This window comes from Balearica regulorum, chromosome W (assembly GCF_011004875.1).
Source record: "Balearica regulorum gibbericeps isolate bBalReg1 chromosome W, bBalReg1.pri, whole genome shotgun sequence".
Lineage (NCBI taxonomy): Eukaryota > Metazoa > Chordata > Aves > Gruiformes > Gruidae > Balearica > Balearica regulorum.
In genome coordinates, this window is record NC_046219.1 from 30,572,927 (window position 1) to 30,593,080 (window position 20,154).

Below are 20,154 nucleotides of genomic sequence, written 5' to 3' on the forward strand. Positions count from 1 at the left end.
TAAAGTATACAGTGGCCACCAGTGATTACAATATTCAATCAATTGTTTCCGAGTCAAAGGATCAATTTTTCCCAGATCTTTCCAATGTTCCAAAATACATCCCAGTGGTGTTTTTCGTGGGACTGGTTTCTTACTCGGAAAAGTACCCATCTCCCAGGGACTCAGTGGTTGTGATTGTGCACTATCATCACAAGCACTTAGTCAGAGGGACCCCAACCCGTGTTAGAGCTCCCTCAGGGATTTCCTCTGCCACTGGAAATCCAAGGGATTTCTCCTGCCACCAGAAATCCCAATCTTGGAGGCTTCCCCTCCCCGGTGGGCCCTGCTCCACAGGCTTTCGCCTAGCAGAGACTTATTACCTGAGACGTCTCCCCAGCCCAACTCTGCGCAGCTTTCACCGCGCCTTACGAGCAGGCCTCCCGTGCTCCTAGTGTGGGCCTGTCCCAATGTGGGCCTGTCCCGGAGAGCCATGGGGCTCCTTGAATAAGGCCTTCAACTTGTGCTCTTGGTGCGGGCCTGTCCTGCCACGATGGTAAGAGCAAATATTCAAAAAAACCCAATATTCAAATCAAATAAGAATGCCTTTACCTCTCCCAGGGGTCTTGCTCAGAGCTCTTCGGTCCGGGGATCGGAGGTTCTCCCCGAGAACTCCCCGGTGCCGGCTGGAGATCCTGCGATCCCACGGATCCGTCGAGGTTCAAAAGCAGTGTCCCATCTGGGTCACCAGAAACTGTCACCGAAATCCGGGAATAAACCTCGTAACACCAATGTAGTGTTAAAAGGCAGGCATTCTTTATTGCAGCGCTGGATGCACGGGGGATAGCTCCACCCAACGTGCATGCCAGGTGATCGCCAACACACGGGTTATGTAGGATCAAAACATACATATTCATCATTTTTCTCAGAAAAGGCAGTCCTATGATAATCATTTCTTAGAATTCATTTCCATATTCTCCTCCCTGTCACGCATGCTCAGTGATTTGAGTCGGTGGTCCTCAGGGGTCTCTGGTGGTCGTCAGTGGTCTTGCACCCGTGTCCGCTGGGTGACCCCCTTCATGCAGGCATGTGCAGTATCCTTGTTGCAGGTGCACCTGCACCTGTCCATAGAGGTGCACCTGCACCTGTCCATAGCAACTTACTTTATAAGATTAATATTCCCGGGCCTATTGTCCGGTTGGGTAGGGACTGTACAAGGAACATAGCAGCATTGTATCTTGCCACGGTCACCTTGCCACTTGCCATGGTTAGCTAGCTTCATTACCTATTACCTTGGTTACAAACTAATTATCTCAACCTGATTCTATAGTTTCTATTTCATGGCCCCTATCCTACGGTTACACCGGGCTTGCTTCTGCCTGCTGCCTCTGTGCCAGGTTGAAGCTCGTTCTCTTCTCCCACCACTGCCCCCAGTCCCCGGACCAGGCCGCCATCAGATAAGCGCTCAGGTCGTCCAGACCCCGTGCCGGCTCTGGGGGCTGTGGCAGAGCAAGGATCTCCTAGTGCTGGATATGGCCCCCTTCCCACGTGGCCTGGCACAGCCACTGGTACACCTGCCTGTGCAGGGTGCTGGGATGTGCTGGCGTCTCCAGCCCTTTCTGGGTGAAGAGGTGCTTCTGGCTGAGGGTGTGGGGCCAGGCATGCCGAGGGGGCTCCCCACAGCTTTGAAAAGCATCTTCAGCTTCAGCCAGCAGTGGTACAACAAGGTTGCAGCTGGGCTGGGCCCAGCCAGGGAGGGCTGGGGGCTGGCACAGGGCTCCTGAGAGTGCTCAGCTTCCTCTGAGGCCACTGGCATGCCTGTGTCCTCTTCCTCCCAGTCCTTGCTGATAATCACCTCCAGGTTGGACAAGTAAAAGGTCTGCTCTTCCTCTTCTGGCTGCCAGCCAGAGCCTCAAAGAGAGGGGAAGAGCTGGAATCTGCCGTGGCCTTGTCCCACCAGGTGGGAGTAGGGGGCTGTGCTGCCTTGTGGGTCAGCCTCTGGCAGATGATGTCCCCAGCCTAGCAGAGCTGGAAAACCAGCAGAGATTCCCACGGCCTGTCCTCCTGCAGTGTGGTGGCCAGCCCTGTGGGGATAGTGGGCATTGCCACTGAGGTCTGGGGCCTGGCCAGCAGTGGAGTCTGGCTCTGTAACCTTATGAGCATGCTCACTGCTGGCTCTTGCCCCCCACGTCCTTTTCTAGGCATTTAATCTCTTGCCCTGCGCATAGGGTTGTTCAGGGCTTTGCTTTTGCTTTTTCACCCCCTACCCCAGGGCACAGTGAGGGCTGTATCTTCCCTCCATCTTCACAGTCTGGGGGCTGTGTTGGGGCACGGGACACCCACCAGCAGCAGGGGTGCTGAGGTGCTGCTGGAGTGGGCAGTGGTGGTGTGGGAACTGGGCAGGCAGGTGCTGCAGGCAGCTGGTGATGCTGTGCAGCTTTTGCAGAGGCCCCACCAGCTGGCAGACTGACCAGCTGCCCCCTGTGGAAGGGCATGCCAAAAATTGCCTGATGAGCCCTGATGACAGGGCAGCAGCCGGTCCTAGTGGTGAGGCTGGGATGTGTGCACAAAGACCCAGCCCTGCAGCAGCCCTGGAGACCCATCTCTCACTCTGGTATTGCAGCAGGAGCAGCTCCTGGGTGCGGGATGCGCGGAGCAGCACCTTATGGCTCCTCCCAGGGCCCCTTGATGTCACGTGGGCAGAGGGAGGGAGGGAGGGCCTTAATCATGTGCACCCACTTCAGCACGGGCACCTGGCACCAGCCGCAACCGCTTGTCCATCATGGGGAACTAGGATGGGGAGCACAGCTCAGTGGGGCTCGCTCCAACAGCCTGTGGCAGCCCCTCTCAGCTGGATGATCCCCCTGCCCTGTGGGAGCTGGTGCTATGCTGGGGTCATGTGTCTCCCTTGGCTCCTGACTATCCCCCGGGTGTGGCAGGACTCACCTGGGTGGTGATGAGGTGCTGGGAGAGGTGAGCCCTGCCCAGGTACATGGGCAGCACCATGCACTCACCCTGCTGGCAGCCGACTTCCTCACCCACCTTGAACAAATCAAAGTGGCATCTCTCAGGGGCCTGCAGCAGCAAATTAGCACCCCAGGCTGGGGGATCCTCTCCCCCACCTGCCATTGGCCCCCGTGCCCCAGAGCCATGCCCAGGGCAGAGCTGTCCACCTGGAAGGTCTGTGCTGGGAAGGAGACCCCATCCATGCCTGGGGAGGGGTCGCTGGGCAGTCAGGCTGGACTGCCAGGGGCAGCTGCTCCCTCCTGCAGCTCCTGGGGTGCTCCATGATGGGGGCATGAGGTGGGAGCGGGGCTGGTGTAGGGCTGAGCACCCCTGGGAGTTTGGCTGTGCCCACGAGTCACCTGCCCCCCTCGGCTGTGGCTGTACGGGTTTTTGGCTGGGATAGAGTTAATTTTCTTCATAGTAGCTAGTATGGGGCTATGCTTTGGATTTGTGCTGAAAACAGTGTTGATAATACAGGGATGTTTTCATTATTGTTGAGCAGTGCTTATAGAGTCAAGGCTTTTTCTGTTTCTCACACCACTTCACCAGTGAGTAGGCTGGGGGTGCACAAGAAGTTAGGAAGGGATACAGCTAACAGCTGTGTGACAGCTGACCCAGACTGGCCAAAGGGATATTCCCTACCATATAATGTCATGTTCTGTATAGAACTGGGGAAGCTAGCTGGGAGGGGGGATCACTGCTCAGAAACAGACTGGGTGTTAGGAGGTGGGTTTTTTCCCTCCACAGGTGGTGAGCAATTGCATTTGTGCATCACTTGTTTTATAGATATAGATATATTTGTTATTATTGTTGTTCTCTCTCTTTGTTATCATATTAAACTGTCTTTATCTCAACCCACGACTTTGGGGCTTTTTTCCATTCTCCTCCCCATCCCACTGGGGGGGGGGGGTAGGTGAATGAGCTGGGGTTAAACCACGACAAGTGGCCAAGGAGGAAGGTGATGTAAAGGAAGTTTGGGGATGATGTCAGGGGACTTTAGGTAAGTGTGATGAGATCATTTCCAGTTGAGATGCCCTCATCCCTGCAGGTGGTGCCCAGACCCCATCTCCTCGACACCTCCTGTATAAGTACTCTAATTTATTATAATAAGATGGTAGCTGCTGTCAGAAAACAACCTGACCCCCATTAAACAGCCCCCATAGGTAGCCCTCACTGTCTCCCATCCTCTCTCCACAGGACACTCTGTGTCGTCCCCCCCCTTACACCCTGTTTGTAGCCCCCTTGTCCCACTGCATCATAGAATCATAGAATGGTTTGGGTTGGAAGGGACCTCAAAGATCATCTAGTTCCAAACCCCCTGCCATGGGCAGGGACACCCTCCACTAGACCACATTGCCCAAAGCCCCATCCAACCTGGCCTTGAACACTTCCAGGGAGGGGGCGTCTACAGCCTCCCTGGACAACCTGTTCCAGTGCCTCAACACCCTCACAGTAAAGAATTTCTTCCTAATATCTAATCTAAATCTACCCTCTTTCAATTTAAAGCCATTACCCCTTGTCCTATCTCTACGTGCCCTTGTAAACAGTCCCTCTCCAGCTTTCTTGTAGGCCCCCTTCAGGTACTGGAAGGCTGCTCTAAGGTCTCCCTGGAGCCTTCTCCAGGCTGAACAATCCCAACTCTCTCAGCCTGTCATAGGATGATCTTTGTGGCCCTCCTCTGGACTCGCTCCAACAGGTCCATGTCCTTCTTATGTAGAGGGTCCCAGAGCTGGATGCTTTACTCCAGGTGGGGTCTCACGAGAGTGGCGTAGAGGGGGAGAATCACCTCCCTCGACCTGCTGGCCATGCTTCTTTTGATGCAGCCCAGGATATGGTTGGCTTTCTGGGCTGCAAGTGCACACTGCCGGCTCATGTTGAGCTTCTCATCAGTCAATACCCCCCAAGTCCTTCTCCTCAGGGCTGCTCTCAATCCATTCTCCGAACAACCTGTAGTTGTGCTTGGGATTGCCCTGACCCATGTGCAGGACCTTGCACTTGGCCTTGTTGAACTTCATGAGGTATGCATGGGCCCACCTCTCCAGCCTGTCAAGGTCCCTCTGGATGGCACCCTTTCCCTCTAGCATGTCGACTGCACCACACAGCTTGGTGTCATCAGCAAACTTGCTGAGGGTGCAATCAGTCCCGCTGTCCATGATGTTAAACGATGCTGGTCCCAATACTAACCCCTGAGGAATGCCACTCCTCACTGATCTCCACTTGGACATTGAGCCGTTGACCACAACTCTTTGAGTGCGACCATCCAGCCAATTCCTTATCCACCGAGGGGTCCATCCGTCAAATCTATGTCTCTCCAATTTAGAGACAAGGATGTCATGCAGGACAGCATCAAATGCTTTGCACAAGTCCAGGTAGATGATGTCTGTCACTCTTCCCTTATCTACCAATGCTGTGACCCCATCATAGAAGGCCACCAAGTTTGTCAGGCACGATTTGCCCTTAGTGAAGCCGTGTTGGCTGTCACCAATCACCTCCTTGTTTTTCATGTGCCTGAGCATAGTTTCCAGGAGGATCTGCTCCATGACTCTTGCCAGGCACAGAGGTGAGACTGACCAGCCTGTAGTTCCCTGGGTCTTCCTTTTTTCCCTTCCTAAAAAAGGGGGTTATGTTTCCTCTTTTCCAATCAGTGGGAACTTCGCCAGACTGCCACGACTTCTCAAATATGATGACATAGAGGGCGACACCCCCTCCTTGTCTTCTCTGCCTGTCATAGAATCTTTAAGGTTGGAAAGGACCGCTAAGATCATCAAGTCCAACCGTTGACCCAACACCACCATGTCTACTAAACCATGTCCCCAAGTGCCACGTCTGCATGTTTTCTGAACACCTCCAGGGATGGTGACTCCACCAACTCTCTGGGCAGCCTGTTCCAATGCCTGATCACTCTTTCAGTGAAGAAATTTTTTCCTAATATCTAATCTAAACCTCCCCTGATGCAACTTGAGACCATTTCCTCTTGTCCTTTCGCTAGTTACTTGGGAGAAGAGACCAACACCCACCTCACTACACCCTCCTTTCAGGTAGTTGTAGAGAGCGATAAGGTCTCCCCGCAGCCTCCTCTTCTCCAGGCTAAACAACCCCAGTTCCCTCAGCCCCTCCTCATAAGACTTGTACTCCGGTCCCTTGACCAGCTTCATTGCCCTTCTCTGGACACACTCCAGCACCTCAATGTCTGTCTTGTAGTGAGGGGACCAAAACAGAACACAGTATTCGAGGTGCGGCCTCACCAGAGCCGAGTACAGGGGCACAATCACTTCCCTACTCCTGCTGGCCACACTATTCCTGATACAAGCCAGGATGCTGTTGGCCTTCTTGGCCACCTGGGCACACTTGCTGGCTCATGTTCAGCCAGCTGTCAACCAGCACCCCCAGGTCCTTTTCCTCCAGGCAGCTTTCCAGCCACTCTTCCCCAAGCCTGTAGCGTTGCATGGGGTTGTTGTGACTGAAGTGCAGGACCCGGCACTTGGCCTTGTTAAACCTCCTGTCCTTCCTAAAGAACCTGTATCCTTCCATCCCAACACTCCAGTCATAAGAGTCATCCCACCACGTCTCCATGATGCCAGTAAGGTCATAGCCCTGCAGGCATGCACACATCTCCAGCTCCTCTTTTTTCCCCGTGCTAGGCTGGAATTCCTTTGAGGTACTTCACTGGTGCTTCCCTGTTGGTTCCTATTACCTCAGGAGCCCCTGGCTCATCTCCGTAAGACTTCAAGTGTGCTGCAGTGTATCCGGCATGTCTCTGAGTAACAGGCTGAGGCCTCTCACTGGCACCTCCTCCCTCTAACCTTAGCATGTCATCCCACAGCTTGTCACAGGCAAGCCTGATATGATCTCCCTCCCCCTTCAAGCCTAGTTTAAAGCTCTGTCAATGAGCCCTGCATGCTCCTGGGCAAAGACCCTCTTTCCCCTTTGAAAAAGGTGAATCACATCTGACACCAGCAAGCCTGGTGCCATGTAGGCCGTCCCATTATCAAAAAACCTAAAATTGTCATGGTGACACTAGCCACGGAGCCATGTATTGATCGACTGAGTCTGTTTCTCCCAGTGTCGCTGCCCGCAACTGGAAGGAGAGAGGAAAAAATAACCTGTATGCCAGATTCCCTCAGCAACTGTCCCAAGGCCCTGAAGTCTCTTTTGATTGCTCTTGGACTACGCATTGTGACCCACATGGAAGAGCAGTAATGGGTAGTAGTCACAGGGCCATACCAAGCTAGGAAGTTTCCTAGTAATGCCCTTAACACGGGCCCCAGGGAGGCAGCAGACCTCCCTAAGAGGAGGAGTGTATCAGACCCTCTGTACCCCTCAGAAGGGAGTCACCTACAACTATAACCCGCTTTTTCTTCCTCGCGGAGGTGGTCGTGATACAGAGGGTGGGCCTTTCTGACCTTGGCAACACCTCTAGTGTCCCAGCCCTACAGCCCCTTTTACCTATGTCCCCCTTGTAGCCTGGCCCCATGGCCACCTGCATCCCAACTCCATGTCCCGTGTCCCCAACCCCAGCTTATGCTACTGTCCCCCAGTCCATATCCTTGTCCCAAGCCCCAGTTCCCTGTCCCCCAGCTTGTGTCCCTGTTCCCAGTCTGTATCTCTGTCCCCAGGCCCATGTCCCTGTGCCCCAGTGCCTGTCGCCCAGCCTGTGTCCCTGTGCCCCAGCCCCATATCCCTGGCCCCAGCCTATATCCCTCTCCCAGACCATGTCCCTGTCTCCAGTCCGTGTCTCTGTCCCTAGCCCATATCCTAGTCCCCAGCCCGTATCCCTGTCCCCCAGCCTGTATCCCTGTCCCTAGCCCCAGGTCCTTGTCCCCCAGCCCATATCCCCGTTCCTGCTCCCCGGTGCCCCGAGCAGCGGCGGGGCCACCCCGGGAAGAACCGGGGCGCGCGGGGGGCGGGGCGCTGCCGCCGGCGAGTGACGCGTGTCGGGGCCAATGATCGCGCGGGGTCGGCCCCGGGGGCGGTGCGGATGACGTCATGGGCTCCGGTGCGCGGCGGGGCTACTGGCAGCGCGCGCCCCACGGCAGCCGTCCTCCTCCGCCTCCCCCTACTGCTCCTGCCGCTCCTCCTCCTGCCGCCTCCCGCCGGTGAGTGCCGCGGGGCCGGGGGCGCGAGGGGGTGTGCGTGCAACGGATGTGGGGCACACATGCGACGGGGCACAGGGACGCGTACGGGATGGGGTGCAGGAGAGCACGTGGGGTGCATGATCAGTGGGGCAGGGGATGCACATTAATGGGGTACAGGAGTGCTTGTGCAATGGGAATGAGGTACACATGCAATGGAGTGCAGGATGCATGTGCCGTGGGGTGTGGGATGGGTTTGTACAATGGGTAGGAGGTCTACATGCTGTGGGGCGTGGGGAGTATGTACAGTGGGGCACAGGGTGCTCGTGTAGTGGGGCACAGGGATGTGCTTTTGATGGGTATGAGGTACATGAGCAATGGGATGTGGGGTGCATGTGGATGTGCATGTGGATGTGCATGCCTCCGCTTTGCCATGCATGCAGACAGCACCCACATGTGCGTACGTGCAAACATATGTGCACCATTTCTCCTCCGCAAACCACGGGAGAGCTGGAGGGCTGTGCAGGAAGTGCACTGCTTGCTCCTTCTTCTTGTGGCTCTAGGGTGGGACTCTGCAGTTTATGATAGGCTCTGTGCTGAGCCTCCTCAGCAGGCAGAGAAGCGGGGGGAAATCTGTGTGTCCCTGTGGGAGCTGACCTGTTGGGGCAGAACTGGAGCCATGAGGAATGACCCTTTTTTACAGGTAAAATGCAGGGAGCAGGTCCTCACTGAAGAGGATGATGAGTTGAAAGAGGTGGGCTGCACCTGGGCAGAGCCTGAGCAGCCAGGGCTGGGGGCTCCTCAGACTCCAGAGGACAAGTGCCCACAGCTCCAGGAACTGGGCTTGAGGCAATGTTGAACCAGGCACGATGATGCAGACTGTGCCGGGGCTGGGAGACACAGCTGGGACAGCTGACATCAGCCCTGGGGACACACTGAAATGGCACAGCCCCAGCCCCTCCTGCCTCTGGGCTGCTGGTTTTGGGGCACGTTCAGATCCTGGGTGGGCCTGGTCTGGGAGGGGTGCTGCACCCCCCTAGCCCTTCACCCTGCTGAGAGCTCCTTGGGTCTCCTCCACAGATGGACTCTTTGTGACCAACTACTTCACCTGCACACCACGCAAGCTCAGCCCCTTCCACTCCTTTGCCAGCATTGAGCTCTTCCACTTCCACATCCCAGAGGACACAGTCATCGCTGTCTGGAACCTCGTCACCTTCAAGGAGCAGGGTGGCACCTTCGGGGACCAATGCCCAGACCGTAGCATCGCCGTGTGAGTAAGCAGCCTGCCCTGTTTGTTTCCTTCTGGCCTGCCTCTGCCTGCCCCTGCTGCCCCCTTCCTGGACTTGCCTTGGAGCCCGCCTGCTCTTGTCTGCTTCTTGCTTGCACATGCACGTGTGCATGTATGTACATGCATGCACACATAGAGAGCATACACATGCACACAGGCATGCATATGCAGGTACACATGTGCACACAGATACATGCTCACGTGCATATATGCACATACATTCTCACACACACACACACACACATGCGCGTGCACTCACTCCCCATGATTCATCTTCACAGGACTGTTGCAGGCTCCACTCTTTTGTGCATCTCATACATGAACAGTTTTGCTTGAACACCCACCCAAGGAAGCTCACAATCTCCAGCAAGGCCTCAGCTTACAGACGGCTTCCCTATCATGTCTTTGACCTTCCTAATAGCATGGAGGACAGACCTCCATGTGTAGGGCAGGCTGGCCCTGCCATGATGCCCAGCCTGCGCCCTGCTAATTGCTGTCTCTCCTGCAGGTATTTCCGCTCAGGGGCTCCCTCCGTCATTAACCCGCTGCACGCGCACTTCCCTAGGGATACAGCTGTCCCTGGCTCCTTCGCACTGACCCTCACCTGGACCCTGCCCAACCGCACCATGGGGGTGTTCAATGTCACCAGCCCACTTCCCGGGGACTGGTTCCTGGCTGCCCGCCTGCCCAAAGATGAGGGCAAGATCTCTGTCAAGGTGAAGGGCTTGGGGAGACTGTGGAGTGGCAGGGCTTGCTGCAGGGCTCTGCTGGGGCCTGACTGTCCTGGGCTGGCAGTGCCCAGGGCAGGTGTCCCAAGTGGGGCACATGGGGAGCAGGAGGACTACCACATCTCTTGGTGGGGGTCCTGGGCACATACAGATGGAGGGCACCTGGGCAGGCTGTACCTCAACCCCTTGCAGCGGTGCAGGGTCAGCAGCTGGGGGATGGTGGCTCTGTGCGGCCAGTCCCCCCCTGCCCCCTGCTGACTGTCCCGCTGGTGCAGGGGCTCTACGAGGAGTGCCAGTATCTCTTCCAGCCACAGCTCATTGTGCAGCGCCTGGTGAACATTGCCATGCTGTACCCCGGTTACATCACCGAGCAGAGCATGACCCCCCACAACCGCTCCTGCCTCTATAAGTGAGTGTGAGAGGGTCTCCTAAGGAGGAGGCATCCCTAGGGTGGGGAGCTTAGGATGCCCCATCTCTCTGGCTTGCCTCCCCAGCTCTGTTGGCCCATGTTGAGGGGCAGGACCTGACACCACTGTTCCGCAGGGTGTTCGTGCCCAGCTACACATCATGCATGCTGGTGGAGGTGCTGCGGTGCCGTGGGGCTGAGGGCTGCCCGCTCTGGCTGTGCATGCGGTCCAAGGCTCCCCCCTTGCACAACTCCACGGCGCTGGACTGCCGGGAGCATGCTCCCTGCCAGCTGGCACTGGACCTGCCCTTCTGGCAGCACTGGTACTACATGCTGGTGGAGAAATATCCTGGGGTGCCAGGCACCATCTCCTTCCAGGTCACCGTGCAGCTCACAGGTGAGGGTGCATGGGGAGGTCTGGGTGGGGAGCATGGTCTTGACTCTGCTTGGGCGACTGGTGGAGGGGGCAAAGGATTCCCACAGGATCTGACTCCAGCTGGGTGCAGGGTGATACCCAGCTCTGCTGGGATGGGGACACTGGGAGGCATTGGGGCTGGGTTGCAGATGCAGGTGAGTAGTGGGCAAGAAGGGGAGGTGGGACCTAAGACGGGGCTGGAGGGGCTGTGTGGTGCCCAGGTTGATGGCTCTGCCCTCCAGACTGCTCCCGACCCAGCCTGGCCCGTCCACCCTTCTTGCCCTCCAGTGCCTCCATGAACATGCCTCACTCCTTTGGCTCCGCGAGTGGGCTGGCACTGAGGGGCGGCCCTCTGCCTGCCAGCCCCAACGGCACGAAGCACCCAGTCCCCGTCCCCACTGCCTTGCCCGCTGGTGAGCGGTGCTGGCCAGTCCACCCCACACTGCGCAATGAGCTGGACACCTTCTCCGTCCACTTCTACATCTTCTTCGGGCCCAATGTGTCAGTGCCACCTGACCACCCCACTGTCTTCGTCATCAACCTTCTACCGGTGCTGGATAGTGGTGGAGTGCTCAACCTGGAGCTGTGGTTCAATGTGGTGAGGTGGCCATGCTGCACCCTGGACAGGGCAGGGCAGCCCTGGGGGGGACGGGCTGGGAGATGGATGATGTTAGGGTTGCAGCAAGGTGAGGGACAGGATTTGGGGTGCTCTTGGGTCATGGGCCATGATTTGGGAGCTCTTGGGTGATAGAGCACAGATTAGGGTGCTCTAAGGGCAGGATGATGGCCTGGGTTTGGGGTGTTCTTAGGTGATAGGCAGTGGGTTAGGGCACTTCTAGGTGATGTGCTGCAAGCCAGGTGCTGTCAGAGCAGAGGACATCCCTGGCACTGGTTTAGGGCTGTCTCCTCTGCCATCAGAGCTCCCTGTGTGGTGAGAACGCAACGGTGTTCAGGTGTCTGAACCATGAAGTCCCACTGATGTCCAGTGACAACGCATTGGTCACTTGCGAGACAGGTAGGCTGAGCTGTGCGTATCCATCCTGCTGTGGCTGTGGGGGGTCACGCCCCTCACGTGTCCAGCAAGAGGCTGGGTGGGAGAAAGCAGAGACCATGGGGGCATCTGGTACTGGAGCCTGGCACAGGGCACCCTATCTCAGCTCTGCCTAGGGGAAGGGGTTGCCCCCTGCCCCACTCACCCAGAGCTTTCCCTGCCTGCAGAGTCCCTGGCGGGCTTCCTACTCTCTGTCAATGCCACGACCAGCCTCAGCCGCCTGCGGATTCCCTACCCCTAGACCAGCAGCTGGTACCTGAGCCTGCGCTCACTCTGTGCCACAGAGCATGGGTAAGAGCCCCAGCGTGTCCCCTCCTGCATGCCCAGAGGGGATGTCCCTGCCACTGCCTGCATTCATGTGCGCCATGGGTATACCTGGTCCCCACCTAGCATGTCACCTCTCAAGTGGCTTTGCGGGCTGTGTGTCACCATGTGAGTGCCTGTGTGGGCACGGATGGCTCTAACTTGTGCCTGCCTGACCACCTGTGGGTCCCCACAGCCCTTCCCTCTGTCTCTTGGTTAGGAAGCACCTGTCAGCTTGCAAATGCTGTGCATCTATTGGTGCCTGCCCATCTTTGCGGCAGCGCCCATCTGTACCCGTGCCCGGGAGGGGACTGGGCTGTCACTGCGAGGACAAGGCTTGGCTGTGTGTATGAGGGAGCAGCTCTTGTCAGGCTGCTGTGCCCCTGCTCCATTCAGCATCTCCAGGGACCGGTCCCGTGTCTGCAACTCTGCTCCTGGCCCATGTGTCTGCCCAAGAGCCCTGCAGAGGAGGGGGGGTTGTTGTGTGTGTGTGTATCTACATGTGAGAGTCCATGTGGGGCTCTGTGCTGTGCAGACAGTGCTGTGTGCGTGTTCAGTGCATGCATGCAGACAGCACTGGGTGTTTGGTGCATGCATCCAGATGGTGCTGCATGCACATTTGGTGCATGCATGCAAACAGCGCTGCATGCATGTTCAGGTTTGTGCAAGCAGACAGGGCTGTGTGTGTTCTTTGTGCATGTGTGCAGATTATGCTGTGTGAACACACGCAGCAACAGCAGACACACATGCAGACGTGCCCTGTGCATGTGTGCAGATGGCACTGTGTGCATGTTTGTGCATGTTGGGGTACCTGTGTGTGCACAGGCAGCACTCTGTGCATGCTGTCCGGATGTGGGCCTGTCTGTGCTCCTGCATGCTGGAGGCTGCCAAGGTACTGGGTGTGCCCGGAGCTGTGTGCATGGGAGGCGGCGGGGCAGCGGGGGTGGTGCGGGGCAGCGGGGGTGGTGTGCCTGCTCTGACTCCTCCACTGCATTTCTAGTTCATGCTGAATTGCCAGTTGCAGTCAGTCCTTCCACGACACAGTCACACACAGCATTGCAAGGCACGGTGTTTACACAGCAAAATCCAGACAAAATAGGAGCCAACTGAGTGCATTGCTAAAGGCAAAGTGGGTCTAAGCGCAGCCACGTTCCTTCTGCTCGCCCAGCCTGGCACAGACAACTGCAGCACGAAGATCCTTGGGGACCAGCTCTGAGCTGCCATGTGTGGCACCAAAGCAGCTCATTTCTGCACTCGCTGAGTCCCTGGGTCTCCCATCGTCAGCAGTGTCTGGGTGTGGCAGGTGCCTTTGGTGGAGGTGGGAGCTACTCTAGGGGCACAGGGCAAGGGCTGACCCCCTTCCCCTGCGCCGCAGGTTTGAGCCTTGCACCAATGTGATGGCCGAGGTGTACCTGCGTGCCTACCTCTCACCCTGCATCGACGACTGCGGCATCTACGGCCAGTGCAAGCTGCTGCGCACCAACAACTACCTGTACGCTCTCACACCCTTTCCCTCCCGCTCCAGTTTTACCATGCCTGTGACCAGCCTGGCACCATGGTGTTCTGCATCATGGAGTATGATGTGCTGCAGTTCTGTGACTTCCTGGGCTCCCTCATGTCCGTCTGGGTCACCATCATTGCTATGGCCCGATTCCAACCCATGGTCAAGCAGGTGAGTGGGGGGAGGAGGCATGCGGGGTGGCCAGGGAAGGGACCCATCCTAAAATGTGCCCCACTGCCCCTTAGGTGTTGTACCTGCTGGGGGCCATGCTGCTCTCCATGGCTCTGCAGATGGACCGCCACGGGCTCTGGAACCTGCTGGGGCCCAGCCTCTTCGCCTTAGGGATCGTGGCCATCGCCTGGGTAAGGAGATGCTGTCCCCACCCATCCCCTTACGTCCCCATCCCGGCTGCACTCCACGTCCTGCCCAGCCGTCCAGCCCCACTCCCCTGCCAGCATCTCCCCTCCGCTGCCTTCACCCTTCCCCGTGAACCACCTTCCCTGTCTTGTCAGGGACACAGCACCACAGTGGAGGGGCCATGCCCATCTCTGCGAGGACTGCCTCTTCCATCCCCCCCTTTCCCCACCTCAGACAGCTCGCACCATCCAGTGCTGCCACTGCTACCCGCAGACCTGGAAGCGCTGGGCTTTCTACCTGTGCCTGGGAGCACTGATCGCAGTGGCTGCTGTGCTGCTCTATGCCTTCGTGGAGACAGAGGAGAACTACTTCTACATCCACAGCATCTGGCACCTGCTCATCGCTGGCAGCGTCAGCTTCCTGCTGCCACCCCGTGCCAAACCCAGTGGGCACCTGGGGCCACTGCCCCGGCACAAGGGCTGCAGGTACCAGCTCTGCATCAATGAACAGGAGGAGCTGGGGCTCGTCGACCCAGCCACAGCCTCTATCAACAGCATTTGTACCAGCTGATGCTGTCGGTGGCCTGGACTTCTCTGTCATGGACAACAGCCCCGTGGGGCCCAGCACCCGCTCTCTTTGCCAGCAACCCATCCTGGGAGGGCCAGGACTCCTCTGGGCGGGTGCACAGCTGCCCGTGCCACCCTGTTCTTGCAATTACAGCCTGGTTGAACTTGTCTCCAGGAGTTGCTGTGGCTCAGTTTGGTGCTGAGCTGGGAGGGCTCGAGGCTGAGCTGGGGCCATACTCCCCTCTTTGCAGGGTGTCCTGGTTCTGGCAAGGATAGAGTTAATTTCACAAGGAGCCAGGACAGGTGAGCCAAGCTGGCTGGGGGCTATTCCATACCATGTGACATCATGCTCACCATAAAAGGCGTGGCTCTGGGACGGGTTGAGCGTCTGGTCAGTGGTTGTGGGATTGGTAAATCGTTCTCTGTTATCACCCATTGTTAATATCTGTTATCAGCACTGTTTCCCTGTTGTTTCCCTCTCCTTTGTTGTCCCAGTAAACTGCCCTTATCCCAACCCTCGAGGCTTTGCCCTTGTTTTTCAGTTCTCCTCCCCATCCCGCCGGGGGAGGGGTGAGCGAGCGGCACATGGCACTTAGCTGCCAGCTGGGGCTAAACCACGTCAGTCCTTTTTGGTGCCCAACGTGGGGCTCGAGGGGTTGTGATAATGACAAGTCTGACCCAAGCGTGTTAAAACAAAGTCATTATAAGCATTTATAATGTTATTGAAACAGTCGCTGGTCATAATGATGTTCTGTTTGGTCACATGGCTCTGGTTTGTAAACCCGTGTTTATTCTATGTAACCCCTGCGGCGCTGTTTATCACCTCTGGGAGAGGGGTTCGTGTTCTCATGTTGTTGTATTGTCTGATAACGACTTATGATAAGATATCATTGACAGTCATGAGTCTGAGCTGGTACTTGTATGTAGCATTTCGGTCAGGCCCGTACCTTGGTCAGTATCTTTCAGAATTGATTAGTAATTGGACCCAATCTATGGGGAAGACAGGGGGGATACCTTCTCCCACTCTTTCACCTCCCCTTTTCCCTTTTGGTTGGTTACAACAATTTTTGAGAATGTTGAATACCCTTGGAATGGTCAGGCCAGTATATTCCTATTGCTAGGTCTCCTGCATGCTTTCCAAGTCCTGTTCAGGGTTAGCAAAAATTGTTTCAAGAATACCACTGAGGGATCTTCCCCAAGGCTGAACGGTCAGGGCTGGCATGGCATGTGGGAGAGTATGGGCGGGTATCTAAAGACCTTTTCACCCCCAATGGTTTGGAGCTTCACTCCGAACAACTGCAAGACCCTGATAAAATGGTAGAATATTTGAAAGGAAAATGCTGTGGGGATTCTAAGGAGACACAACTTACTGCGCTGTGCTGGGCCCTGGCCACAATCTATCAAACACTGCTTGACAGTAGACAGCACCATCCAGAGGGAGAGAGCCCCCGCAACAGGCACTGCAGCTCCCAAGCCCCCGCAACGGGCACTGCAGCTACCCAAACCCCGGCAACAGGCACTGTAGCCGAGCTAGAAGATCAACCCATACCAGTATCAGTCGCCCCTATACACAAAAAGAAATACACAAGGAAATCGGTTCGCTTAGTGAAAGATGATGATGAACCGGGGCCATCACGAGAACAAGAAGAAGAGCCAGAACCAGAAGTGATTACTCGATCCCTGTCCCTGAGTGAGCTGCGAGATATGCGGAAAGATTTCAGCCGCCTTCCAGGGGAGCACATCATTACCTGGCTGCTCCACTGCTGGGATAACGGGGCCAGTAGCCTGGAACTGGAGGGCAGGGAGGCCAAGCAGCTAGGATCCTTGTCTAGGGAAGGGGGCATTGACAAAGCAATTGGGAAGAAGGCACAGGCCCTCAGCCTCTGGAGGCGCCTCCTGTCAAGTGTGAGGGAAAGGTATCCTTTCAGTGAAGATGTCCTATGTCGGCCAGGCAAGTGGACCACCATGGAGAGAGGTATCCAATATCTGAGGGAATTAGCTGTGCGGGAGATGGTTTATTGTGATCTGGACAACGCACAGTTGCCCACAGACCCCGATGAAGTCCAATGTACCCGACCCATGTGGCGAAAATTTGTGCGAAGTGCACCATCATTGTACGCCAACTCACTGGCAGTAATCGACTGGAAAAGTGAAGAGGCACCCACGGTGGACGAAGTGGCTGGCCGTTTCCGGCAATATGAAGAGAGCCTTTCTTCCTCCCTCGTCTCGGCTGTGGAGAAACTGTCCCAGGACGTCCGGCAACTCAAAGAGGATATATCGTACTCCCCACCTGTACAGACCCGCATTTCAGCTGTTAGGAGTAAGCATTTTTCTGCTCCAGAGAGGGGATATAGAGCATACACACCACGAGGTATCCTGTGGTTTTTCCTGCGTGACCACGGAGAAGATATGAGGAAATGGGATGGGAAGCCCACCTCAACCCTGCGAGCACGCATACATGAGCTACAAGGCAAGACAGCTGTACAAAGGGACTCTTCCAGAAAGAATGCTGCTCCAGTTTCCACCGGGCAGCCCCCCAGATCAAGTGGAAGGCCTGATCGCACTTCTGATCCTCTTGAAGGGACTTCTAAGTCCTTTTTGCAAGAGGTGACTAGTGACTATGATGAGCAGGATTTGAGGGGCCCTGCCTCCAGCCAGGTGGAGGAAAGGGACAATAGGGTTTATTGGACTGTGTGGATCCGATGGCCTGGCACATCGAACCCACAAGAGTACAAAGCCCTAGTGGACACTGGTGCACAGTATACCCTAATGCCATCGAACTATGAAGGGGTGGAACCCATCTCTATTTCTGGTGTGACAGGGGGATCCCAACAGTTGACTCTGTTGGAGGCTGAAGTGAGTCTAACTGGGAATGAGTGGCAAAAGCACCCCATTGTGACTGGCCCAGAGGCTCCGTGCATCCTTGGCATAGACTGCCTCCGGAAAGGGTATTTCAAAGACCCAAAAGGCTACCGGTGGGCTTTTGGAATAGCTGCCTTGGAAGCGGAGGAAATTGAACCGTTGTCTAGTTTGCCCGGTCTCTCGGAGGACCCTTCTGTTGTAGGGTTGCTGAGGGTTGAAGAGCAACAGGTGCCAATTGCTCCTACAACTGTGCACCAGCAGCAATACCGCACCAACAGAGACTCCCTGGTTCCCATCCACAAACTAATTCATCAACTGGAGGGTCAGGGAGTGATCAGCAGAACCCACTCACCCTTTAACAGTCCCATATGGCCAGTGTGGAAGTCCAATGGAGAGTGGAGGCTGACGGTAGACTATCGTGGCCTGAATGAAGTCACACTGCCAGTGAGTGCTGCCGTGCCAGATATGCTGGAGCTTCAATATGAACTGGAGTCAAAGGCAGCCAAGTGGTACGCCACAACTGATAGTGCTAATGCATTTTTCTCGATCCCTTTGGCAGCAGAGTGCAGGCCACAGTTTGCCTTCACTTGGAGGGGCGTCCAGTACACCTGGAATCGACTGCCCCAGGGGTGGAAACACAGCCCCACCATTTGCCATGGACTGATCCAGGCTGCACTGGAAAAGGGTAAAGCCCCAGAGCACCTGCAATACATTGATGACATCGTTGTATGGGGCAACTCAGCAGAGGAAGTTTCTGAGAAAGGGAAGAAAATAATCCAAATCCTGCTGCAGGCTGGCTTTGCCATAAAACGAAGTAAGGTGAAGGGGCCTGCGCAGGAAATCCAATTTTTAGGAATAAGGTGGCATGATGGGCGGCATCAAATCCCTATGGATATTATCAACAAAATAGCAGCCATGTCTCCACCAACCAACAAAAAGGAGACACAGGCCTTCTTAGGTGTTGTGGGTTTCTGGAGAATGCACATTCCTAATTACAGTCTCATAGGAAGCCCTCTCTACCACATAACCCGGAAGAAGAATGATTTCAAATGGAGCCCTGAGCAACGACAAGCCTTTGAACAAATGAAACAGGAAATAGTTCATGCCGTAGCTCTTGGGCCAGTCCGGGCAGGGCCAGATGTAAAAAATGTGCTGTACACCGCAGCCGGGGAGAATGGCCCTACCTGGAGTCTCTGGCAGAAAGCACCAGGGGAGACTCGAGGTCGACCCCTGGGGTTTTGGAGTCGGGGATACAGAGGATCCAAGGCCCGCTACACTCCAAATGAAAAAGAGATGTTGGCAGCCTATGAAGGGGTTCGAGCTGCTTCAGAGGTGATTGGCACTGAAGCACAGCTCCTCCTGGCACCCCGACTGCCAGTGCTGGGCTGGATGTTCAAAGAGAGGGCTCCTTCTACACACCATGCAACCGATGCTACGTGGAGGAAGTGGGTTGCACTGATCACACAACGGGCTCGAATAGGAAGCCCCAGTCGTCCAGGAATTCTGGAAGTGATCACAGACTGGCCAGAAGGGAAAGATTTCGGGATATTGCCAGAGGAGGAGGTGACACGTGCTGAAGAAGCCCCACCGTATAATAAACTAACAGAAGATGAGAAACCATATGCCCTCTTCACTGATGGGTCCTGTCGCATCGTGGGAAAGCATCGAAGGTGGAAGGCCGCTGTATGGAGTCCTACACAGCGAGTTGCAGAAGCTGCTGAAGGAGAAAGTGAATGGAGCCAGTTTGCAGAGGTGAAAGCCATCCAGCTGGCCTTAGATATTGCTGAAAGAGAAAAGTGGCCAACGCTGTACGTCTATACTGATTCATGGATGGTGGCCAATGCCCTGTAGGGATGGTTACAGCAGTGGAAGCGGAGCAACTGGCAACGCAGAGGCAAACCCATCTGGGCTGCCCCACTGTGGCATGATATTGCTGCCTGGCTAGAGAAGCTAGTTGCAAAGGTACGTCATGTAGATGCCCATGTACCCAAGAGTCAGGCCACGGAGGAACATCAGAACAACCAGCAGGTGGATCAGGCTGCCAAGATTGAAGTGGCTCAGGTGGATTTGGACTGGCAGCGTAAGGGTGAATTCTTTCTAGCTTGGTGGGCCCATGACACCTCAGGTCATCAAGGAAGAGATGCAACATATAGATGGGCCCGTGATCGAGGGGTGGACTTGAGCATGGACGCCATCTCACAGATCATCCATCAATGTGAAACGTGCGCCGCAATCAAGCAAGCCAAGCGGGTAAAGCCTCTGTGGTATGGAGGCCGATGGTTGAAATATAAGTATGGGGAAGCATGGCAAATCGACTACATCACCCTCCCACAAACCCGCCAAGGCAAGCGTTACATTGTTGCAATGGTGGAAGCAACCACTGGATGGCTGGAAACATAGCCTGTGCCCCATGCCACTGCCCGGAACACTATCCTGGGCCTTGAAAAGCAAGTCCTGTGGCGACATGGCACCCCAGAGAGAATTGAGTCAGACAACGGGACTCATTTTCGGAACAACCTCATAGACACCTGGGCCAAAAAGAGCATGGCATTGAGTGGGTGTATCACATCCCCTACCATGCACCAGCCTCTGGGAAAATCCAACAATACAATGGACTGCTAAA

The 20,154-nt window shown here is 55.8% G+C and overlaps 1 protein-coding gene and 1 pseudogene across 1 annotated transcript; one reads left to right on the plus strand and one right to left on the minus strand.

Moving 5' to 3' along the window:
• Window positions 1-1,334: 1,334 nt before the first annotated feature.
• LOC142599340 (TATA box-binding protein-associated factor RNA polymerase I subunit C-like) lies at window positions 1,335-3,105 on the minus strand (annotated as a pseudogene).
• Window positions 3,106-7,960: 4,855 nt separating this feature from the next.
• On the plus strand, window positions 7,961-14,673 carry LOC142599341 (transmembrane protein 8B-like). Its single transcript, XM_075739208.1, is given in 12 exon segments — window positions 7,961-8,078; window positions 9,135-9,324; window positions 9,851-10,058; window positions 10,346-10,479; window positions 10,614-10,873; window positions 11,134-11,489; window positions 11,810-11,906; window positions 12,110-12,233; window positions 13,621-13,742; window positions 13,745-13,917; window positions 13,992-14,108; window positions 14,338-14,673. Coding segments are annotated over 12 exon segments (2,235 nt in total).
• The last annotated feature ends 5,481 nt before the right edge of the window (window positions 14,674-20,154 follow it).